Source organism: Lepisosteus platostomus, chromosome 4 (assembly GCF_059453375.1).
Source record: "Lepisosteus platostomus isolate fLepPlt1 chromosome 4, fLepPlt1.hap1, whole genome shotgun sequence".
NCBI classification, from domain to species: Eukaryota; Metazoa; Chordata; class Actinopteri; order Semionotiformes; family Lepisosteidae; genus Lepisosteus; species Lepisosteus platostomus.
The window spans coordinates 43,761,743-43,785,767 of NC_142614.1; the positions used below are offsets into that span (position 1 = coordinate 43,761,743).

General features: G+C 37.9%; 2 protein-coding genes across 3 annotated transcripts; both read right to left on the minus strand.

Annotated features, from left to right (window-relative positions):
• Positions 1 to 1,991: 1,991 nt before the first annotated feature.
• akr1a1a (aldo-keto reductase family 1, member A1a (aldehyde reductase)) lies at positions 1,992 to 21,175 on the minus strand. Of its 2 annotated transcripts, XM_088629555.1 has the most exons (10): positions 21,066 to 21,175; positions 19,242 to 19,360; positions 16,127 to 16,246; positions 14,062 to 14,213; positions 13,324 to 13,519; positions 12,022 to 12,221; positions 11,685 to 11,757; positions 11,257 to 11,343; positions 3,526 to 3,727; positions 1,992 to 2,780 (listed from the first exon to the last, which is right to left on the minus strand). In XM_088629555.1, exons 2-10 carry the CDS (start codon positions 19,323 to 19,325, stop codon positions 2,614 to 2,616), a joined length of 1,281 nt encoding a protein of 426 aa, XP_088485681.1. In that variant the 5' UTR covers positions 19,326 to 19,360; positions 21,066 to 21,175; the 3' UTR covers positions 1,992 to 2,613. The 2 variants fall into 2 exon arrangements, with proteins under 2 accessions (XP_088485681.1, XP_088485682.1); XM_088629556.1 differs by lacking the exons at positions 1,992 to 2,780; positions 3,526 to 3,727 and adding an exon at positions 7,477 to 7,853.
• On the minus strand, positions 3,762 to 7,336 carry hwa (huluwa). The gene has a single exon (XM_088629557.1). The coding sequence runs from the start codon at positions 6,451 to 6,453 to the stop codon at positions 5,740 to 5,742; it is 714 nt and encodes a 237-aa protein (XP_088485683.1). The 5' UTR covers positions 6,454 to 7,336; the 3' UTR covers positions 3,762 to 5,739.
• Positions 21,176 to 24,025: the final 2,850 nt, after the last annotated feature.

The following is a 24,025-nucleotide window of genomic DNA, read 5'->3' on the forward strand; positions in this document are numbered from 1 at the left end:
GGAGGAACAGCACAGTGGTTAGCATCAATGCTTCATAGCTCTGGGGAGCCCTGGATGTTCGCATGCGTTTCCTGCCAGAGTCCAAAATCATACTGCTGGGTTAATTACCTTCTTGGGAAACTGGCCCAGGTATGTGTGTCTGCCCTACAATAGACTGGCATCCTGTCCAGGTTGAATCCTGACTTGTGCCCATTGGTGATGGGATAGGTTTCAGCTCCCCTGCAGCTCAGAATTGGGAGAAGCAATTAAAAATGGATGGATGGAAGGATGTAAGGAGAAAACCTGCAAAGTGAGCTGGCCTCACTCACCCCACAAAGAAAACGTGCATGTTTGATGTATAAAAGATAAAGCTGTTCCAGTATCATTTACTGTTAGTGCTGGTATCCCTGTAACAAATGTTTGTAAGGTGAAGAGATTTTCTTTGTTTGCTCTGTTTCTTTGTTGAAAGAAGGGTTTCAGCTTCAACAACATAGCTGGTTAATTTGTTGTGGACTCCTACAAGCCTTTGTGTAGAGAAGCGCCTCCTGATCTCGTATTTTAAGTGCACTTCCATGTAGTTTCAACTTGTATTCTCTGGTTCATGTTTCACTGTCGATTCTGAAGAAGTCCACTTGAGTGCGTTTGTTGATGCCTTGGATTTGGAATTGGATTAGGTTCCTTCACTCTTCTGTGTTCAAAACTAGTTTCAATTCCCAGTTTGTCAGTTTAGGATATTCCCTTATGAATGTATCTGGTTGATAATCTCTAGATTATTTCCATATCAGCAATATTTTTCAACACAGTATTCAGTATTCTAAATTACTTTATACTTTATAGAAAGTAGTACAATTATAACATAACATCCCTTGAAATTCTAGACTTGTAACTATATCCTAACATTTGTTTCATTTTCCAACACTAACATTCTACAACTGAAATGTATAGCTCATTCACTTATAGCACATTATTCTCTCAAGGTAAGATTGAAGTCTACTCAACCTGCATAATGTGTTCCAATATCTGGCAGGCATTTAGACTGCAATCACTGACACATTGCAACAGCAGCCAGTGCACCATATCTGTCAATATTTAACAGCAATCATGTAACAAGTGCATGTTTGCAAAGTTCCCCAGCACTTCCATAGTGGTTGGGTAGTCTAAGACAGCCCATTGGTGCATGGAGCAGCCTGACATGACAATATACTGAAGCTGATTCTCCCTTCTTACAATTGAAAAATGACAGAACCCGATGTCTGCACTCTGGAAATCAGAGAACAGTGATTGGTCAGGGTCAAAACGTTTTTCTTCTTGTTCAACCTCTGTGGTTTTTTTGTGAGAACAGAAGATTCTCTGTTTTGAGCCCTTTACAAGGATTTGGAAGGATCAAACATCTGAGTCTTCTCTTTAGTCGGCAGTGGAGTTGCTTATCTGTTTTTGTAAACTTAAAGGTGTCTCAAATTGACAAGTGGATGGAAAAATAAAAATCATTGACAGATCGCAACCCACAATTTTTCAATGCAGTTTCTAGCACCCAACTTTGCTGTGATTACGGTTTTTAATCTTAAGGCTTTCATGTTACAATGTTTGCACACTATGAAAGCCTGAAGGAACATTCCGTTTTGCTGACATTTCAAAAGGATCTGAGTCCCAAGTGTATTAAATTCAGAGGAAACTCTACATAAGTGATACAGAGATCTGTCAACAACAAATGAAATTATGAGCTTCAACAAACTTATTGACATTATCTTATATTGTTATATAAAGTACCAAACTACATTATATCACCTTTTCAGCATGGAATAAACCTTTACATTATATCACCATCCACCTTCCAAAAACATGGAGTCTTGATATATTAACATCTTTAAATTGTCTGTGTGTGTGTTTGTGTCCTGCAATGGACTGGAGTCCATAACCATGGTTAATTACCAGGAATAAGTGTCTTTCTGATCTTGGATGGAAGGATAAATGGTAGGAGATCTTATTGAAAGCATAGACAAAATTTCAGTAGGTTCATATTATAAAATATTTTATTATTACAATACAGTATTTACATATATTTTGCATTTCCCCAAAAAAATAATTATAAATTACACAATATTGTTTTCAAATTTTTTTATGTCTGTGGTTTATAATACCTAGCATAAATAGTGCAAAAACAAGAGTGCTTCACTAAATCAGAAATATAAACAATGGTTTAATTTTTTATAAGTGAAGGTAGATTAATTTTTCTGGCGATCAAAAAAAAACATTTCTGAATATGTTTTTGTTAAACTAGTGAATACCTTTTAAACACAAGTGTTTGGGCTGTTAGATTTGGTGCTCATTATTATTTTGCTAGCGTCTACCTTCTCGATGTTAAGAGAACAGATTTTATTAAACGTGCTTTATCTTCTTGAAAGGTGAGATTTTTGCTGTGTGCTCAATTCTCGGAACAAAAAATATTCAGATTTTTTTTAAACTAAAAAAATACAAATTAGAACATAATTGTGCACTATTAATTAAAGTGTTTCTAAACTATAGTTCTAAATATACATTCAAAATTGCAGAATTTTTCATTTATCCTTGTATCTGTGCCTTCAGAAGTGATTGTGCTGTGTGGCTCTTGATAGAGCTGTTGAGTTTGAGGTGCAGTTAAACCCAGTATTGCTTGTTGCTGACCGTGGGCACGTGTTGCAAGTGTCTGTGCATTTGGCTTCGTCTCTTGTAGCTGGGGTCATAATAATCCCACTCCAACCCTGAGGCCCAGACAGTGGTGGGGAAGACTTCGCTGTCTGACGACAAGATTCGCAAAGAAATCCCTGGAGACAAGACAGAGTCAGTATTAATAAAAATGGTTTGTATAGCTACTATATTTATAGTTGAAGTAATATTGACTACAGAACCAAAACTTCCAATGTGCAAATATAAAATCACCATGACACAATACAAAATAGAGAAGACTTCCAGGCGGCTTTACTATTACAGGTGCTCACTGAAGTGCAGGCTGAGCTTCATGACTCAGAGTTTGAGTCTGGATTCTCACTAACCGACTGTGACCACAATTCCCACAGTGGCTATAAAACTGGCTGAGTGTCCCTGAAGGTAGGGTTGAATTAGTCACTCAGAGATTTCTTGTCTCTCAGGGACACAGCACCCCCTGTGGTCTCCTGGGTGCTTACACATGCAATACTGTCAGTGAGGGACATGGCTTTCCTCCAATTGGCGCTTAACTTATAGCGCAGGGCTGTGTTGTCTGCGTTATGCTAAAAGAGACAGCTTTAAAGAATCTAGGCTGGATGACACTTCCTTGTTCTCCCCTGTGTGTGGTCACAGGGTTCGAAGCTACGAGAAAGACTAAACAAACACTCAATGGGCTCTTCCAAATTGAGTGGGTATAAGACAACATCAACTCTAGTTCTAGATACACGCACAAAAAACAGATTAGTACAAACATTTTTGCCAGCTACCACCTTCAGACAAAAGCAAATATCACCCTATATTATAATATAATATGATTAAGAAATAAATGTATGTGAAACCATCTTTCGTCTTTCAAGTTCTTACCAGCACTGGCTCCAAAATCGCTGTCCAGTCCAGGCCCCAGGGTGGAAGAGTTACCGGAAATAACTAATTCGGACTCCTCTGGGGGAATGCTGCTGGCATATTCAAAGCCAATCATCTCAGTAGGATTTGGGATAACGGCTTGTCTTTCATTTTGAAGCTCCATTGTGCTGCTCCGTCGGATGGGCCTTATATTTAACATGTTCTAGTTTAAAAAAGAAAACATTAAGACAGTGCCCAATATTAGATTTCAAATAACATATTAAATAAGAATGATATCATTCTCTCAGATCTGTTAAGGGATTGGAATAGGTGTGGTTCCTGAAGCAGCCTGCTAAAGTAGATACTCATTATACAACCCCAGTACACCCCAACCTTAATAAAACCTCTGTAATCACAGTAAAGTGCATATAAATAATCTCAATAAATACATTAAACTATGGCGTGACCTAATCAATGCACAGCTTAGAAGTAATAGTACTACTACTGACATAATAGCAGTGGTTGCATAACACAGAGATTGTGAAAATAATGTAGGCCTACAATTTGTGATGTTTGTGAAGTGTTTATTAAGACTGTATACACACTGTTTCTTTCAGTGGACATATGTAGGACTGGGATTTGTGATCTTTGTAAGGTTTTATTTTGTTTGTGTTGAAAGCGTTGAGTTTGAGATATAAAAATAAAAAATAAAATAAGGATTGGTCTCATGGGACAGTTTGAGCGTAGAGAAAGAGACTGCTTACTATAAATTCACTGTGTATTTTGCTGTTTTTATATTTAATATGTTTCCCTATACGGTGGCGCTGTAGTTAACTTTGCTGTATATCAGTTCTGGAGCCCTGGATTCAACACCTGGGGTGCTATCTGCGTGAATTCTGTTTGTTCTCTGTGGGTTAATTTTTAAATTGTTCCTAGTTTGTGTGTGTGTGCCATCTCATGGACTGGCGTCACAAGGCAGGATACACCCTGGATGAGTCTAATGCTGTGACCCTGTGGATAAGGGTGGAAAAGTTGAAAAAAGAAAACTTATTTGTAACCAATATCTTAAGTGACTTAATCCTCCCATTAACCATTTTCTTTAGTTGCATTTAAAAATTATTTGAGGTAACAGGATTGGTATAAATGTTTTCTGAAGAAATACAATTTTCAAGTGGTAGAAATGGTAAATGAGAACTGCAAATTTTCATGAAGCTGAGCGAACTGTTTTTCCACCAAAACAATGAATAAAAGATATTATATCAGCTGGCTCCATGAAGCAGCCGCAAGGACCTCAGCACACCTACAACAGAAGAATCAAATCAATAAACTGGAAAACCTAGAGAATCTTCAGCCTGGTCTTCACAAGCTTCAACACCCCCCTGTTTGCGCAGTGGAGAATAGCATCATTTTAACACCCACTTCTTCAACCTAAACTAATATTTAAGGACACAATCACAGCTCTGATTTGTATAATTCCAATCTGATTTGGAATAGCAAAATAATCTAAAATACAAATTCAATCCACCTTTCAGAGTTGATATACGACTTTAAATTGCACCAGGAGGAAAATTCCAGAGTAGTCCAACATATCTATGTGTAAAAGTCCAAGATTTTTTTTTATCTATACAGCCTTGAAACATTTACATAAAGTTCCTTCTATCTCACAACACAAATTAGCAAGGATATTTACTCTACAGGAATTATGCCCTTATATAATGACTTCTAACATAAAATCTTTCTTAGTTTTCTTAGAGTCCTACACAAAATTCTCTCACAATTACTTTTCAGAATTACTCCAGTATCACATAAATAAAAACAGTTTGCTATTTTAACTCATTGCTGTTGTTAAAGTGGTTGGACTTTAAATCATCATAAAATGGATAGTTTATATCAGCATGTCCTTCCGTTTACATTTCACAGGGCCGCATCCTACAAACTACCCGATTGAAACTGCACTCGTAGTTACTAAAGAAGGGAGAACGATCGACAAAAAAGGCCCCTTGTTTTCATCAGAGCAGTTCGATTTTTATACCAAAAAACAGTCAAGTGCTAGATGAGTTAAATTTTCACTATATACATAGACCTTTTTACACTGTTGTCTGGCGCAATTCGGACAGCTTTGTGAAGAGATTCCAACTGCAAAACGAGATTTCCGATCAAATGGGAAAGATGGATGTAGTCCAGGAAAAACGGTCGGCATCCGACTTTTAGAAACTACTCAAACATAAATGTGTGTTATACACAGTTGGTAAGGCTCGTCCCATAAGTCAAAGGTGGCTTTGATCGATTTGGACTATTTCCAGCACTCACCCTCGCTGGTAGCGCGACGGTCGCCGGTGAATTTGGTGGAACAGTGTTCGCTCGATCCGCCTCTGAATCACTGGACAGCGGCACGACCCGGACGCCCCTTCGCCAGTCCGAGTAGCTGTGCGTGAAAACCCGCGGTCTGTGCGGAAGATCGGCTCTTGTGGTGGACGCAGACGAGGACATTGCGGCTAGGATGGTGCTGGGTGGCCTCAGTGACCCCGACCTTTCTCCTGTAGTCCCGTCTGGCCGGCAAAAACTAATTCTCTGTCCCGTCACCGCCTTCTGCTTGGACAACATCGGCGAAGAAGGGACCGACTGAGCTAAACCTGGCGTTGAAACTGAACATGGTTCCCTTCTCCCGCCTTGGTTCGCAAATGACGGCACCTCCGACAGCTTAGTTATCCTGCTTTGCCCGGTCGACTGTGTCGAAATGGTATACGAACTGTCTGAGCTTCTCAGCCGCCGTTTTTTCCTTCTTTTCCGCCTGAGTGTAATTAGCTTGTAGCCTAATATGAAACAGTTCACTAGCAGGAGAAGAACAACGCAGGGTATGAGAAGAAGAATGAGTAGAGTTAAACTCGGAACGGGCAAACTTTCGTTCAGAGCTGGTGTTGACGATGGACCTATCACCCCGTGCGTCATTGCATTACAAGCGGCTTAGTTTTCTGTTTTAAAATATTCAACTGCTTAAAATAACATTTAGAATACGGGCGTAAAATCAGACAGGTAGCAGGTATAAACAAAAAAAAAACGACCAAGGCCTTTGCCAGTGATACGCAAAAGGGGAATTTTTCCCCCTAAATGATTTCAGTCTGTATTCAGAAGCCGGCGAATTCAAGAGCTGAGAAATATACATCAGGCCCTGCTCGTCACTGGTTTTAGTGTTGAACGAGATGGTTTTCTTGGGCATAGACGCTGCTGGAATCGTCATTTTGGGTGTATAGTCAAGGGTCTAGTGTTGATTCTGGCATTTTGCTCGTGTACACTTCGACCAGTAGCATAAACTACTGCTTCTTCGTCGGCCGTGGTAAGTTTTAATATTTAGTTTAACAGATGTTGATAATAACACTCGGTGTTAATTCAATTTGTGACTGGGAAGAAAATTTTCGCCGTGCCTCCTACTTTGCATGTCTCGATGAACCGATTTAAGGCAGTATTGCTCATTTTTATTTTCATGCCAAGTGAAGCGACTAAATTATCACCCTAGGTATTTGAATTCAGATACTATGAATTTACTGGCTGAAATGAGTAATTGTTAATTAAATTTTCCGCATAAAAGCAGTCCCCTCGCTACTGATTAAATAGTAATAATACATGGGAAGTTTTTACACGGTAGCCACACCGACTTGGATGTGATTGGACGCTGAACGTAACTCAGTTAATTTACTACCACTTACTGAAAATGTCAAGCTTTTTTTAGTAGACATACTATTACATGTTAAAAGAGAATACTGCTGATATTTAATTTTGTGTTTTAGAGCAATTAAAACATTTTTACTATTGTATTATAATAATTCTATTATCAATAATACGTTTGGTATTGATGCAGTTTAAAAAAAACATACTGAAATTATTACCTCTGTGACCATTTCCAAATTGTATGATCTTTCTTAAATGCTGTATGGAACATGGTGTCTATAGGATATACAAAGGATGATACACAAGTGTTACAAAATTGATTTATTTTGTATTGGCTTCCAACACGTGCTTACAAACCAGTGTTGTAAAGGATTAACATTTCTGACTGCAAAAATTGAATAAACTTAATAGAAAATTATTATTATAACTGCTTATTATAACTAATTTTATTAGCTGTGCATGTCACATCCTGGGGAGTGAGTTGTTTCTTAACTTGAATCAGATATTACATTAGTTTGTGAATGTACAGTTCCTGGCCTGACAGAGAAGGATGTCTGTGTGCCTCTGCTGTACTGCAATGGTGTCAGAGGTGAACAGTCCTTGGATGACAGTGCTGGTTAATATGGCTCGTGGAAGGGGAAATGGGGGTGAGCTGCATCTCTCCACACTCGCTTGCCGTCTTTCTGTGAGCAGAGAAGTAGACAGTTACCTTTTCTTCACCTGTGTCAGAATTCTGAAGGACACATTTTTGGAATATACTTGATACTATTCTGCCATCCATTACATAGTGATTTTTTTGAGTATCACTTAAGCAGGGGGTTGGTAATAAAGCGTGGTAGCAATTAACTTAAATGAGTTTTACTAGAGATCACCTTCTGTGGGTATAACAAGAATATCACACATTTGAAAGTTACAGTGGGTGTAAAAAATGTAACTCCATTGTATTTTGCCACATTCCAATGTGTTACAGCCAGAAATGGGATATATTTATTTTCCCTTTTGGTCCATACAACATCCTCTACAATATATTGTAAATGTGTTTTAAAGTTTGGAGCTAAAAAATAAACTAATTAAAAGAAAGAACCTTTCGCAAGTTGGAATCTACCTATGTGCATTTAAAGTGGTTAACCATTCAGATCTGTCTTTTTAAGGTTAAATACACCTGTCTGAGTGTTCCCACCTTTGGACATTTTATACAATCCAATGTGAAGTCAAAGGAGCTTCTACAACAACTAAGGTACAGAGCTGTGGACAGACAAAAGTTAGGTGAGTGATATAATAAGATTTTAAAGGCTCAGAGTATCCCACAAAGCACTGTTAAATCAATTTTCAGGAAGTGGAGGACACATGAAACTATTCAGAATCTTCAATGACCAGGTCATCCTCCAAAACTCAGCAGCCGGGCAAGGAGGACATTGGTCAGAGAAGCAGTCAAGAGGCAGAAAACAACCCTGAAAGACCGACAGTGTCTAATAAGACGGGAGAAACCGTGAGTGAGTCCAGAATAGTTCAGGTACTCCACACATCTGGGCTGTACAGTAGAGCAGTGTAACTAGTGGACTGATGCACAAACAATCTATCTCTTAATGTAAACAAAACAAAAGAGATAATCACTGACTTCGGGAGGGCCCACTCTGATCACTCCCCACTGTACATTAACGGCTCCCCTGTGGAGACAGTTAGAAGCACCAAGTTTCTTGGTGTACACATTACAGATGACCTCACTCGATCCCTCAATACCACCTCCCTAGCCAAGAAAGCACAGCAGCATCTCTTTCCTGCGGCGACTGAGGAGGGCAAACCTTCTCCCACCCATTCTTACCACTTTCTAAAGAAGTACCATTGAGAGCACTTTGACCAGCTGCATCACCGTTTGGTTTGGGAATTGCAACGCTTCAGACCGCAAGACCCTGCAACGAATTGTGGAAACAGCTGAAAAGATTATTGGAGCCTCCCTCCCTTCCATTTATGTCACCTATCACAAACGCTGCTTACACAGGGCCTCCAGTTTAGTAGATGACCCCTCCCATAAACTCTTTGCCCTCCTACCATCTGAGAAAAGATCTCGCAGTCTACAGGCTAGCTCCACCAGACTCTGGAACAGCTTCTTCCCGCAGGCTGTCAGGCTCCTCAACACCCTGGAATCTACAGTACTTGCACCCACCCCAATTCCAGAAACAGTGTTTAAATACCCCCAGTTTTGTGTATTTTGTATTACATATTGGCTTGTAATTTGCACTATGCGTATCCCGTCTACAATATCTATGTCGGTGTCTTGTCTGTCCCGTTTGTATTTGCACCATGGAGCAGGAGGAACGATATTTCGTTCCACTGTATACTTGGATATGGCTGGAATGACAAACATGAACTTGAACTTGAGTAGTGAAGAGGAAGCCACATTTAATAATAATAATAATAATAATAATTGCTTACACTTATATAGCACTTTTCTGGACACTCCACTCAAAGCGCTTTACAGGTAATGGGGACTCCCCTCCACCACCACAAATGTGCAGCATCCACCTGGATGATGCGACGGCAGCCATAGTGCGCCAGAACACTCACCACACATCAGCTATCAGTGGGGAGGAGAGCAGAGTAATGTAGCCAATTCATAGATGGGGATTATTAGGAGGCCATGATTGGTAAGGGCCAATTGGAAATTTGGCCAGGACACCGGGGTTACACCCCTACTCTTTTCGCGATGCACCCTGGGATTTTTAATGACCATAGAGAGTCAGGATCTCGGTTTTACATCTCATCCGAAGGACGGCACCTGTTTACAGTATAGTGTCCCCGTCCCTATACTGGGGCATTAGGAGCCACATGGACCGCAGGGTGAGCGCCCCCTGCTGGCCCCACTAACACCTCTTCCAGCAGCAACCTTAGTTTTTCCCAGGAGGTCTCCCATCCAGGTACTGACCAGGCTCACACCTGCTTAGCTTCAGTGGGTTGCTAGTTGTGAGTTACAGGGTGATATGGCTGCTGGCCCGTTTGTCTTTAAAAAAAGTTCAGATGAAGTCATGCCTTGAATATGCAAAAAGTTATGTAGTGGCCTCTAAAATGTTGTAAAAAAATGCTGTGGTCTGATGAGACAAAAGTTATTTGTCCTTAATGCCAAGTGTTATGTCTGGCGAAAGAAAAGCACTGCTCATTACTCACAAAACACCATTCTCGTATTGAAGTATGGCATAATGTTGTGGCTTGTCTTCATTGACAGGGACTGGTAGGCTTGTCAAAATAGGACGCAGAATGAATGGAGCAAAATATAGGCAGAACCTGAACAGCGTGCAAAAGATCTGAAACTGGGATGGAGATTCATATTTCAACAGGACAATGATCCCAAAACACAAAACAAAAGCAACCTTTCAGTGGCTTAAAAGGAAGGTGGAAGTCCTTCAGTGGCCCAGCCAAAGCCCAGATTTACATCCCATAGAAAACCTGGGAACTAAACTGAAGATTGCTGTACACCACCTCTCTCCCAGTAACCTGCAGCAGCTGGGGCAACTTTGCAACTCGTAAGATGTGAAAAGCTGGTTGCAAGATAATGCAAAGGACGTGCTGCAAATGGGAAAGCAACTAAATATTAAATGTTTAAGGTCTCAGGAGTGAATTCTTGTCCAAGCTGGATTTTCAGTTTTTTGCAATGAAAATTATTATAAACCATCAAAATGTTAACTGTGTTTTATTAATCGTACAAAAAAACTCCTGTTTAAATGTGTTGCAATTTGAGGTTGTAAAACAGCAAAATGTGGTAGAGGTCCAAAGGGGTTCAATATTTTCTACACCCTCTGTATTCTAATAGTTAGATGTCACCTGTGTTTCATTCCTTTGGGAAGCTTTCCTAGGACAGAAAAATCATTGGGAAGTCTCAATCTCTTTAATAATGTAAAGAGTAGCGCTAATGTCTGTTCACAAGATTGATTCCTTGCAATGGCAGGAACACAACATAGAGTAGTATGAAATTTGCTTAATGTGGATTTAAGCAATACTAACATGGAGAACTACGTAACTACTCTGACAGTAATGCATCATATACAGATGTTCTTTTATTCAAAAGAAGGACTCACCACTTTTTATACTTACCTCTATAGTGGGAATTATCAGTCTTTCATTTCGGTTAAAGCATTCAATCTGCTTCATGTCATCATTCGACAGTGTAAAGTCAAATACCTTTTTACAGTGAATAAGACAGACACCATTAAAAACTATCACAGTTGAACTCCAAGCACTAAAATACAATATTATTTTATTTAATCCTTGGTGTTTGGCATCACTGCAAGTTATGCTACTGCAAAGGCTGATTACAAATTACAAAACTGGCCTTAATGAGCAGAGTAAATATGTAGAAGAATATAAGTAGCAAGAAATCAAAGTAGGGTGTTTATAATACAATGATCAAATGTTTTCTTTTTATGGGTATTTTATTTTTAAATAGAGAAACTGTACAGTATCCTTATGAAGTGGAGTTCAGTAGAGCCCCCTGGTGGTAAAGGCGGGTGTGAGCATCTCACCTGAATGTTCTGCTGAATCCTAGAAGGTGTAGTGCTCTTGGGGATGCAGGCTACTCCTCTCTGCACCTGCCACCTTCAGAAGAACAAGCGGGTCCTATCTGAAACTTGTCTGATTAGTTGAGGATCCTATTTTTGCAACATTATGTTGCATATTCATAAAAACAATGAGAAGATTTCCCATTTAGCTTCATTATAAATACAGTCTAATATTAGAAAGAACTATATATTTTCTTACTTTCTGTTGCAAGCAGTTATAGGCTGTTAATACACACTGTAAGCGTTTCTCAGGAGAAGAGTAAAATGTTCAATATGTGGTCTTTGCTGCTAGAGTGCTTACCTTAAGATCACCTGTGCAGGTGTTTTACCATATCTGCCTGCGATGGCCAAGATTTGGGGGTCATCTAGCAGCTGGGGCTCTCCAGGGGAGGTCCAGGGCCGATCAGGAGACCCTAGGGGACTGTAAGCCGTCAGTGCTATCCCATGATCGTGGCAGTACTTCAACAGCTCCTTCTGAATGAGGTAGGGATGGCACTCAACCTGCAGAGGTGATTGACCTGGGTCAATTTATTGCCAGCACTCTAATCTGTGGTACTCTGGCAGTAGGAGAATGATTTTTACCAACTGTTAGCTGGCCTCTAGATGGTGAAAATATATTGTATTATGCTTGGGGTGGAGGTTAACAGCGGTTAATTTAATAGTTAAATAGTCCTAACATCAGCATGAGCACAAGCGATTTGTAAATGTTTAATAAAAGATCCCAAATCCTTAGGGAATACCAAGTGAGGTCACAAACCTTTTCTCATTTTTTAGGAAGAACCTGGTGGTGAATAGATATGCGATAAATTATGAAACTACAAGTGGTCAAGGAAAAAACTAACTAATATTTAAAGACTACAGATAAAGTGGGTTCAAGATTCCCTAAACATTGCATCCAATCATGAGTACTTGCTAACATTCACAATCCATAATCTGCCCATTAGTAGGCAAATCTAATGTGGCAAGGATGACTTGTTTCCATAAAATTCCCTAATTTTAAGACAAGTCCTTTCAGGGCCCAACGCCTGCTGCTTTATTTGTTGACAAACCAAAATCAAACCTTAAAGTGGTTTTTACATCTCTCCTTCCCCTTTTATCATGCTTTCATTCACTAACTGTAATTTAAGTGCCGTGATGGTTACAATGTGGTTGGCCGCTCAGCTCTGGATAATCCCAGTTGTATAAATTGAGAGCTCCTTATCAAACCAAATTACCTTGAGCTGTGAGGACCCATCTAGGCACTGACCAGGCTCACACCTGCTGAGCTTCAGTGGGCTGCCAGTTGTGAGTTCCAGGTTAATATAGCTGCTGGCACTGCGTTATACAGGTAATGTAATTCATTGTCTTATCACAGAACTGCGCTGATTCTTGTTTGTGAATGAGAATTCTACTAAATGTCATTTTGTAATAGTAGTAATCTACCTTCATCAGCACATTTAAAGTCTGTCAATAGATTTACAGGTAAGTTTGATAAAAATATGTTCTTCTAAATGCATTTCAATCTGTGTCTTCAGTGTTTATAAATTAACATTTAATAGTTGTACAGTAAATCTAGTCATTTTTGAAAGTTTTCTGTATATGTATGAAAGAAACGTTTTGTTACCTGATTAACCACTGGCTTGTATTTACAAATGCTAAGGATGTCATCAATTTGCTTAGCATTAAAGTTGGATAGTCCAATGGCCTTGACAAGACCTTGGTCCAGCAGTCCTTCCATCGCCTTCCAGGTGTCCCTATAGTGAGTGTCGCCATGTCGCATTGTTCCATCATCATTCCTGGGCATCAACACTTCCCCCCTCCTGTACGAGAACACAACTCTTTTGAGAAGACTGAGCAGTGGTGTGACAGACCCTGAATAGCAGCTCTGGCTACTTAATGTGAACACCTGGTCTTGAACCATGACTTTTCCGTGTCTGTGAAACTTGTCCTGAAGGCTTGGCATAAAGAATGGACTTTTTCTGCCAGGTGAGGGGGGGATGCTACGCCATGATCTAGGCAGAGCTTCAACAGCTGCTTCTGAACCTGGTAGGGATGGCACTCAATCTAGAGTGACCTGGTTTACTATATTGCCACCACACTAATCTGTGTTGCTCAGCAATAGGAAAAGGACATTTGTAAATTCTTAGCATGTGATTCCCTGTAGACAGTGGTTGGACCTTTTGTTTTTAAAGATTGGGTTGTGGGTTATACATTAACACAGGGCAAATAGCAGTCAAATATTATCCTGTCTTGACACCAGTTTGGGCAGAAATGAATTATACAAGTTTATGAAAGGTTCTGGGTAGTCAGGGAATAGATACCAGGTGAAGTCCTGTGGAACTTCATGCAGTTCCCCACTTACTCAAAGGCCATGGGCCAGTGTATGAGATACAGGTCCAGGTACTGGAGACTGAGTTCTGCCAGCGTCTTCCTGCACGATGACTCCACGTCTTCAGGGTGATGCTTTGTGTTCCACAGCTTAGAAGTCACAAACACTTCCTCCCGTTTAATTTGCTTGAGAGAAAACAAGGTTAGGGCAGAAGAATGTGAATTAACTTTCTATTTTGCATCTAATCTTTTTTCATATGATCTGTATTAAGGTGAAGGAATGTGAGAATCAAGTTGATTGAATTTTTTAGCAGTATATCACTTGAATTTGAAAGTTGAAAATACACATTTCATGATTGAAATACAGTCCTGCTTTGTCAGGCATCCAGACTTGGCAAGCTTTTTCTGTTTATGAAATCATTTAACTAAAAAATGTGTCCTTCGAAAGTACTGAAAAAGCAAAGTCAAACCTGTCATTTTTGCATTACAGACAAACAATCGGTATTTGAGATCATGAGACCAATAGGAATGATAAGCGCAACATATGTTTTATTTTTTATGTAATTTAATGGAAATATTTCAGTCCTGTTACAACAAAAACATACTTTGCATTTAACCCAATATTTTCAAGTGACCTTAAGTATTGGGGTAGATTCACATTAAATGTCAACTTTAAGTCAATATTTGGTTGCATATCCAGTTGAGAAATGAGGAATAATTGTATGATGTATGCCATTTGAGCAATGAGCACATTAAGCTCTTTGTATAATCCTTGATGATGCATTGCCAAGCAATGTTTTCTCTTCAGCATATAAGAAATCATGCACATTTCAGTTTAAATCTAGAGACTGATTAGCCATTCTGAGATTTTCTCCTTGTTTAGATGTGCTTTGAGTCATTGCCATACTGCATGACGAAGCGCTGCCCAATAAGTATGGAAGCATTTTCTCCTGCATAAACAGACTAAATGTTTCTGTAAACTTCAGAATTTATTATGCAGCTGCTGTCACTTGTTACATTGTCAATATAGAAGAGTGAGACCGTACCACAGATTAGTCAGTGTTGTTTGGAGCTTCTGGAGTTTCTTTCTATCTCCACACATTGACTTTACAATCACTTTAGTAAACTTTTAATCATGGCCTCGTCTGTCCATACAATTTGATCCAGAACTCTTCTGACTGATCTTCAGAGCAAACTAATCTGGCTTTTATATTCTTGATACTGAAGAGAGGTTTCCATTTTGAGAGATTGTATAATTCAGCTGTCTCATTCTTTCACGTTTGTGGTTTTTGATACAAACTGGAGATTGTTGGTGATTTCACTGATGTTGTTCAGGGTTTTTCTTGACAGCTCTGATCATTGTTCTGTCATCAACTACTGTACTATTGTTTGTTTTGACCCATCTGTTCTTAGATGATTGGTAATTATATCTGCCTTATTCTTCCTCAGTATATTCTAAATTGTTGATTCTTGTACAGTATGCCTAGTTCCTGTATTATGGTCCCTATCGAGGTTTTCTTGATTTTGAATCATCTGGTTTTCTTTACCAGACAGTTCTTTTGGGTTTCACTTTGACGTTCAACAACAAATACTGACCTCAAAGTGAGACAGGTTGATTGGATGTTTACAGCTCTTTTCAGTGTGCCTAATTACCCAATAACATATACCTGATTGACATCTGTCAGCCAGATTTTTGTAATAATTTTTCTCCTTTAAAATAAACAGGTTCAACTGTATCAGTTTATTTCAACCAAGAAGATAGGATTGAATAGACAGTATGAAATAATAATTAGTAGTTTTAATTATCCGTTATATTTTTTGATGACAAGTGATAATTAGACTTAACTTTCCCAGTACTTCTAGAGGGCATTGCTTATTATCCCCCGACTTCCTTCAAGAGATGACTGGATGAGATCCTTAGATCAATAAGCTACCATTTACCAAATGGAACACATGATGAAAATGGCCTCCTTTCATTTGTAACCTTTTTGTGTTCTTAGAATATTACTTTATTTTAATTTCTCAGACAGAGGTTATGAAATTGCAGTGTCTAACTTTGAAATTCCTCGGTTAAGCTGTTAAAAAGAAACTTGACATACCTTGCCTGTTCCCACTCTTTCCAATAAGGCCTCTCCTACTTCCCGTTCATTACCATAGGCTGCAGCACAGTCAAAGTGCCTGTAGCCACAGTCCAGGGCACATAGCACAGCTTGCTTAACCTGGTCAGAAATACACTTATTAAAAATATAAACCAGCACACTAAGATTCTTAGTGGGCAGCAGGCCTACCTCAGGAGTCCCCGCAAATAATTCATTTGTAATAAACTGTCAAAGTTGGTGACGGCATTTTGGCTAACCATGTACTGTATATGCCCTCACTTGTTGCCTTGTGTGTGTTCATTTGCAATGTTACCCTTTTAATCATGGCTGAAAACCTTTCTAGTGCTACATATTAGTATAAGTTCCATGTTGTGTACTTTTTTTAAATGCCTGTGTCTTAAAGTTTTATTCTTAAAGTAAGGTAGTGACACCTTTTTGTAAGAAAATATCAGTGAGTAGAAAAGTAAAGCAGAACAGCAGGACTACGAACTCATAGGGGATTATTGCCTTTAATTAGCAGGTGTGTGCTAATCATCAAGAGAGGTTGAGAAAGAGAGTAGCTTTCTCTAACATTCTGTGTGGTAAAAAAACAAGAAGAGGACTACTTCCCTGATAAATCAGATAAGGACAGGGAAGGTTAAACAACAGTCCCAGTGTTAATCACTGGTAGGATGGAATATTACAGTACTTTTCAATAAATCCTAATAATAATATTGAAATAGTGTGAATTTGTATTATTAGAGTAATAATGTGTATCATTACATTAGTTATAATGATAATGAGAGCAAAAGTACCATGAAAGAGTGCGAATGGTTCCAAACTATACATACAATAAGCCAAGTGTTTTGTTTCACGGGGAGTACCTGGAGTAATTTTTATTTTTTCTTGCAGATTTGTTTAGGTTTGATAAATGCTTGATTGAATACATAGATGGAAAAGCACCGAGGCAAGGAAAGAGCTTTTTCTATGTGGGTGAGATACTGGTTCAACAAATCAATTAAGAAATATATATAAGGGTAAAGAAAGCACCTGATAAAATAATTAAAAAACAGGATCCAGTTAAAGGAGTAAAATGAATTGCAAAAGTGTAAATAATATTAGAAAGGTAAAGACACATAGAAAGGAATATTAAAATGGCGGCTAAAATCAATAATAACATTATTTCTGTGTCACAACAGCAAAATTAATTGTAACAATAAAGTAAAATGTATCTGGCACAGTAATGGGAAAGATCTACACAATGAAAGGGAAATGGCTGGTATGCTAAATGACTATTTCAATCTGCCTCATCCAACAGAAGGACAACGTTTTTATAGTATAAACAATGAAGAGGCGGAAGTCTATGGAGAATTGAAGTTGTCAAGGTTAATAAATCTCCAGGGCCTGTTGGTATCCTACTTATTGTACTTAAGGAACCAAGATGTTATTCATAAGCCGCTGACACAACTCTTCTAACAGTTGCTCAACAACCTTGACAAAGTCAACCCGGTGGATGTCTTCAGAATAAACAGTAATCAATTAACTGCTAGTTACCAAATGAGTTAGATTTATAAAATTCCACATAGTTGGAGGTCACTGAATTTGTTTTAATCAAATGTATTTGGCATTTCTGAAAAGGCTCGTTTGTTTCTCAGTGCAGCATAACAGCAGCAGTTATCTGAAGTGTTGCATTTTCCTCAATTTTGGGCAAGTTTTTTCATTTTCCTTCCTAATTTTTGATTCTATTATCTTCCCTCTTAATATTGTCCCATATCTATTTGTTTCCACTCTATTTTGAGTAAATATATGCAATGATTTTTAAGGTTACTAAACAGTTACTGTATAATACTCTATTTTGATAATAGATTTAGAATAGATTCTTTCTATCAGCAGTAACACATACAGTATTGTGGACATGTCTGAGGTCTGAAAAAAATAATTTAAAATTCAGTTGTTTTAAAATAACTGCTTGTAGCATATGTTTTGCTATAAAAAAATTGTATTTGTCATGCAAGGAAGAAAAATAGAATATCCAGAAGGTGTTTTGCAGAGACAATATCTTTTTTTAGCTTTCAACAAAATGCTTTCTTCCAAAATTTTCTTTAGAATAACCAAATCTCATATCTTTGTAAGCATTCCATTACGACTGAGGAAAATCAACACTTAGTACATTTTTTTCATCTTGCACTATGATGAGGAGAATTTGGATAGAATCTTGTTGACCCAAAGTTTAATTTCTTTCAAATTTGTTATGTAATGAATAATAATTTATCATCTGTTTGAAAATAAAACCAGAATCGGTTACAGACATGTCTGGTAATGCCACCTGAAGAATAGGATATGCTCTTGAATTGTTGCCAGACTTCACAGATTTATTCCATTTCGGTTATAACACTGCTTACTTTATTTACTTTACATCCTGCAAATAAACAACAATTAATAAATAAATAAAATTAATAAAATATTTCCAATGTGTGCTCTGAATGTAGAATGTTAGAGGTATACTTTCTGTATTTGTCTACAGAGCCAGGTGTCATTTAATCCTAGAACATGGATATCCATAGGTACTTGTATACTTCTTACAGCCTTTGCTAGCAAAAATGTAAGAACATTCCCTAGCTCATCTGACATACCAGTTGACCCCCATATTTTTACCTACTTACTTCACAGATAGTAAATATTGCTTTTGTTTTTGTTTTCTCAGTGTGGTAGAATGAAGGCATGAAGAATTTCCTAGTTGAATGCATTGAACATGCTCAATGTTTCATATTTTGTATAAAGGCGACTATGACAATCAAATTCTTTGGTGGTGGGCATGGTAAAGATATCTACTCATTTAGCCTGCGTTATAGAGTACTCTGATTTTCTATATGTCTGTTTTATTGCAATAAAAATAAAGGGAATTTTTAAAATCTTTAATGCGGGTCAGCGTTATCTTGCAGTGTACATTTTATGTTATTTTAATTGTTTCTGCTCTGTATTCAGCTGATGTCTGTGTCAGTGGGCTGCCATCCTCTGCCCTTTGGTTGGAACTGGTCATGGGTGACCTGTGATTTATCAGACATATTTTAATTTTTAATTTGAAATCTTAGCTCAAGCTTGCCATGGCCACTTCTCATCACAGTTGAACACTGACCAGTCCAGGGGCACTCTTCCAGGTCCCAAGTCCTATGAGCGGCATCTTGTGCCCAATGGAGAGGGTCAGGTAGGGACAGCTCATGATTTATACTGGGATTGTCTTCTAACACAGGGTGCCTGAAGAGTAACAGTGGTGACAAATCAAGAGTAACTCTGCTGCAAGGCAATTACAAAACTTATTTGTTTTTCATGAACCATCTGCAAACCATTGGTTTAAAAATTAAACTGCTTATTTTCAGAAGTTGAGTTAACACTGCTTTGCGTTAAAATGTGCTTATTAAGTTTTTCTTCTATAATGAATAATTGATTGTTAAAGAGTAAGCTGGAAGTGAATACTGAGAGCAAATAACTGATATATGAATAATGTGAAATTTTATTGTGTCTGACAGTTTTATCTTAATTTACATAACATACATTAAATATAATAACTTCAGTTTCACTAATAAAAACACCTGTTCAAAGGAGAAACAATTGGAAATCATTCAAAAAAGTCTTACAGGACTAAATGTATTACTTTGTATTAACAGTTTTTAAAAATCCAAACTATACTGGACACTATTTGACTTCATTTATTTGGTGTAATGATTGCTTTTCACTGTCTCAGATATACCTTTAATAAAGGTACACATAACTTTAGTTGATCACCTGAAAAAAAAACTTTTCAACATAAAGAAGGAAATACAATAATAATATGACATACATCTGAAACACTGATTTGATTTCATATTTTCATGACTAGGAAAAGCATTTACACCCAGTTCTCTCTCTTGCAAAGCTGTCAGCTATTAATAATTACCGCTGGAACCCAGGATGAAGATGCATCCAAATACAAAATGCTTTCTTCAGCTTACTTTAAGAAAAGCAAAAGAAAGAAATTTGTCATCTGTTGTGAGAGAAATACAAATAACTTGTGTCCTCGTGAAATGATCGAAGCTTTCACAATTTTCTATTGCTTTGTCAGAACAAAGGGAACTCGAAGAATATTTTGTTTTGCTGTTGGTTTATCTGAAACATGAAAATAAAACAACAAATGCAGAAGGACATCTATGGCTAAAAGCACAAATTCCAGTTATGCTGTGAATTCAAAGCCTCAGTAAATAGATCTGTGTCAAAGTGTCTGTTTTTGCTCTTTGGTGAGGATTGAAGCCTGGGGAATATGGACACATTCTGTTTTCATGCTGGTTCAGCAATTGAACCCTCAACAGGGTTTTGATTGAAATTGTGATGAATTTTGACAGGGAGATCTCTCCTGAACTCAAATCAGTATAAATTCATTGCTATGCTAACCAATTATCATGGCCTGGTCTTTTAGAGAAAAGTTGTGTCCCATGAATCTTAGGTAAATTAGGATCTTCTGAAAACTAGGAAAAAGTAGACCCTCTTCATTCTTTGTCTAAAAAAATAATATAATTAAAATAATCACATGTTCCAGAACAGGACCACGCCTCAGAAACAGAATCAAATGCTTTGCAATAACGTTTTTTGACTTTTCAAGGACGCTTTATTATAGTCTTGCAACTTGAATTAGTTTATATTTCAGCAGAACCAATAACAACTACTAGTTTTTAGATATGATGTGTGGGTCCTGGCAGGTGCAGTCAATATCAAATGCAGAGAAACTTTAAACACTTCTACCTTGGGAATCTTTTTGTCTGTATGTCTGTGCTCTGTTCTGTTTCTACCATGACTATTTGTTGGGCTAAAGACATAACATACCAATTTGTTTAACAAAATACAGTTTTGTGGTTTTCAAGTGAAAGTTGAAAATAGTTTTAAGTGTCAAACGCAAATATTTTTCAAACAACATTTAAGTCCATCTTACCTTAGTAAAATATTCTTATCCCTCTGTCAGCACTGGGTCATTTTCTTTTCTGAATTTGTTCACTCAGATGGGAGTAAATGTCAGGTCAAAGTCTTGATTTATCTGTTACCTAACAACTTGAAAAGGGGGGAAAAGTCCTTATCTGAATGTTAGTTAACTTAAGTGTAGCTTGTTCAGTAGATTGTGGTGTATGCTGTATGCTAGCTGTCAACTAGTTCTGAAAGAGACAACAAAAGATGTGAATAGATGTGACAGAATTCTATGAATTATGCATTCTAAGGTCAAAATATGTGAGTTTTCACTGAAGGACATAGTTTATTACACCTTTTGTAGGGTGCTTTGTATTCATTTATAGCTGCAGACAAAATTGGAGCCCCTTTGTTTGAACTATGTTTATTCATTAATTAATTCGACTAATTTATAAAGAATATTTTTTGTATATTGTGTTGCTAGTTGACAACATTCCGTCTCATAGCAGTAAAGTTTCCAGGTAAATCTACAAATTTAAGATGAGATTTTGCAGCTCCACAGATATGTGTTAACAATATTTAGATTATTAAACACAGGGAGTTACTGAATAGCATCGCTTTTAAAGCTCACAGTTGGCTGACCTCAAAGCTCTGTGGCTCGCATCACCAATTAAGATCAGCTGTTCAAAGTGGCATCTAAGAAATGCAAGTAATTTCTAAATGGAGTGGAGGCTTCACAGAATAAATTGTGAATCAGGTTACAGAAGCAGCCCTATAAGAGGAGGAAATTTTGCAAATATTTTGTTACCCCCGTAGGCCCAAATCCCAGTAGTTTTGAAAAAGCTTGAATAGAGGAATATCTTTTCCTAAGTCTCTTCCGTGATTTGTTGTCATTTAGACGTATTTCCATTCCCTGATTTTTTTTCCAGCAAACTCCACAATGTAAAAAGGTAAACTTATGTAGATCTGTAAAGTCTGAAAATAAGTAAGATTAAATGCTTTTTTTTCCTTTTGGGACTAACTTTAATCCTAACTAATATACAAAAGAAATGAAGGCCTCTCTCAAGTTAAAGTATGTTTCTTGTGTGTTTTCTTTTACTGTACCAGTTTAAACAGTTTTATGATGACAGATTGGTACTGAAAGTCAGGCCCTGTAGGTAATGAAGTGTAGGCTTGTTTTTCATATACAAATCTAGGATATACTGTATCAATAGCTCATGGGCAGTTTTCAGTATGCTGTAATGGCACTCTGGTATTTTCCATTTTATCATCTTGTACAAACAGTGCATTATTTTAGGAGCTCTGTTTATCCTAGAATTTCTGATTCGATTTAGGATATGATTTTAATATTACCACACTGCAGCTGTTTCATCTTCTACCCTGATCAAGCTCTGGGTAAATTATTTTTGTAATGTTAATATATTTTCTCATCTTTCTGTTATTACTTGCTTTAAACCTGCAACCACCAAATCAACTGTCTTAAATTAACTTCAATATCAAGTTTTCATGATCAAATTGCCTCTTTGTTTTTTTCCAGATTTACAATAACAGCCACAGTACAAATGTTGTTCTGTGTGAGGTAAATTGAAATATTGTTACAAATCTCATCTGTTATTCAAGACATTTTTTCAAGGCAATGTTTTAAAAAATCCTGTGCTGTATATACATTAAATTGTCCCACTGCAGCACTTACATCAGCAGCACTTTTTGTTGGAGAGGGGAGAGTGATGTTGTTGTAATATATTTGTTGTGTTGTTAATATATTATCATCATCAACATCACAGCCGTTTTTCTTCTTTGCTTCTTTTTATTCCTGAGGGATTTAATGCAACTATAAATAAAGACAGATACTAGACACAAGTGGAGAGAGGACAGTGTGCTTTCAGGGTCTATTATAGGGACCCTGAAATTTTGTGGTGCTCATTATCATCCATGTCTTTCAACACCCAATGAAATACACAGTCAATACGGAAGAAGAGCTATAGTAGTCTGACAGTAACTCAGATAATCAATTACTGTTCTGGCAGAAGAGAGAGCTTAGGAAAGATGGGTCCGTGAACATAATGGATATTGACAAATTTCCAGCAGGAATTAGAGGTTTTTCACTAGTTAATTTACATTTTGAAAGCCATAATAAAATTTCCAGGTTTCGATTACAGGGTACCCTAGCATGGTGTTCACTTAATGAATGGCTGTTTCTTTGTAAATTCGAGTAATTGTACATTTCACTTAAAAGCGCAAAGATTTTTTTTTTCAATTCGCCTTTTTGTTTTTATGTGATAATTTTGTGATTACATAGTTAATAATAATAATTGCTTACACTTATATAGCACTTTTCTGGACACTCCACTCAAAGCTCTTTACAGGTAACAAGGACTCGCCTCCATAACTGCCAATGTGCATCATCCACATGACCACAGAGAGTCAGGACCTTGGTTTTATGTCTCATCTGAAGGACGGCGCCTGTTTACAGTATAGTGTCCCCGTCTCTATACTGGGGCTTTAGGACCCACATGGACCGCAGGGTGAGCACCCCTTGCTGGCCCCACTAACACCTCTGAAGGACGGCACCTGTTTACAGTATAGTGTCCCCGTCTCTATACTGGGGCTTTAGGACCCACATGGACCGCAGGGTGAGCACCCCTTGCTGGCCCCACTAACACCTCTTCCGGCAGCAACCTTAGTTTTTCCCAGGAGGTCTCCCATCCAGGTACTGACCGGGCTCACACCTGCTTAGCTTCAGTGGGTTGCCAGTTGTGAGTTGCAGAGCGATATGGCAGCTGATAGTTAAAGTAGCAGCATTTGCGAGCTGCCTTATCACTTCGTAGTGATGAGATCTCAGAAACTAAGCAGGGCTGGGTCTGGCCGGTAGTAGAATGGGAGATCGTCAAGGAAAACCAAGTTTCTGCAGTAACTGATGTTGATAAACCAATAGGTGCCACTTTTACCTCTGGCTCAAAATTTTAAAACCAATAGCCCAGTACTGGGAAC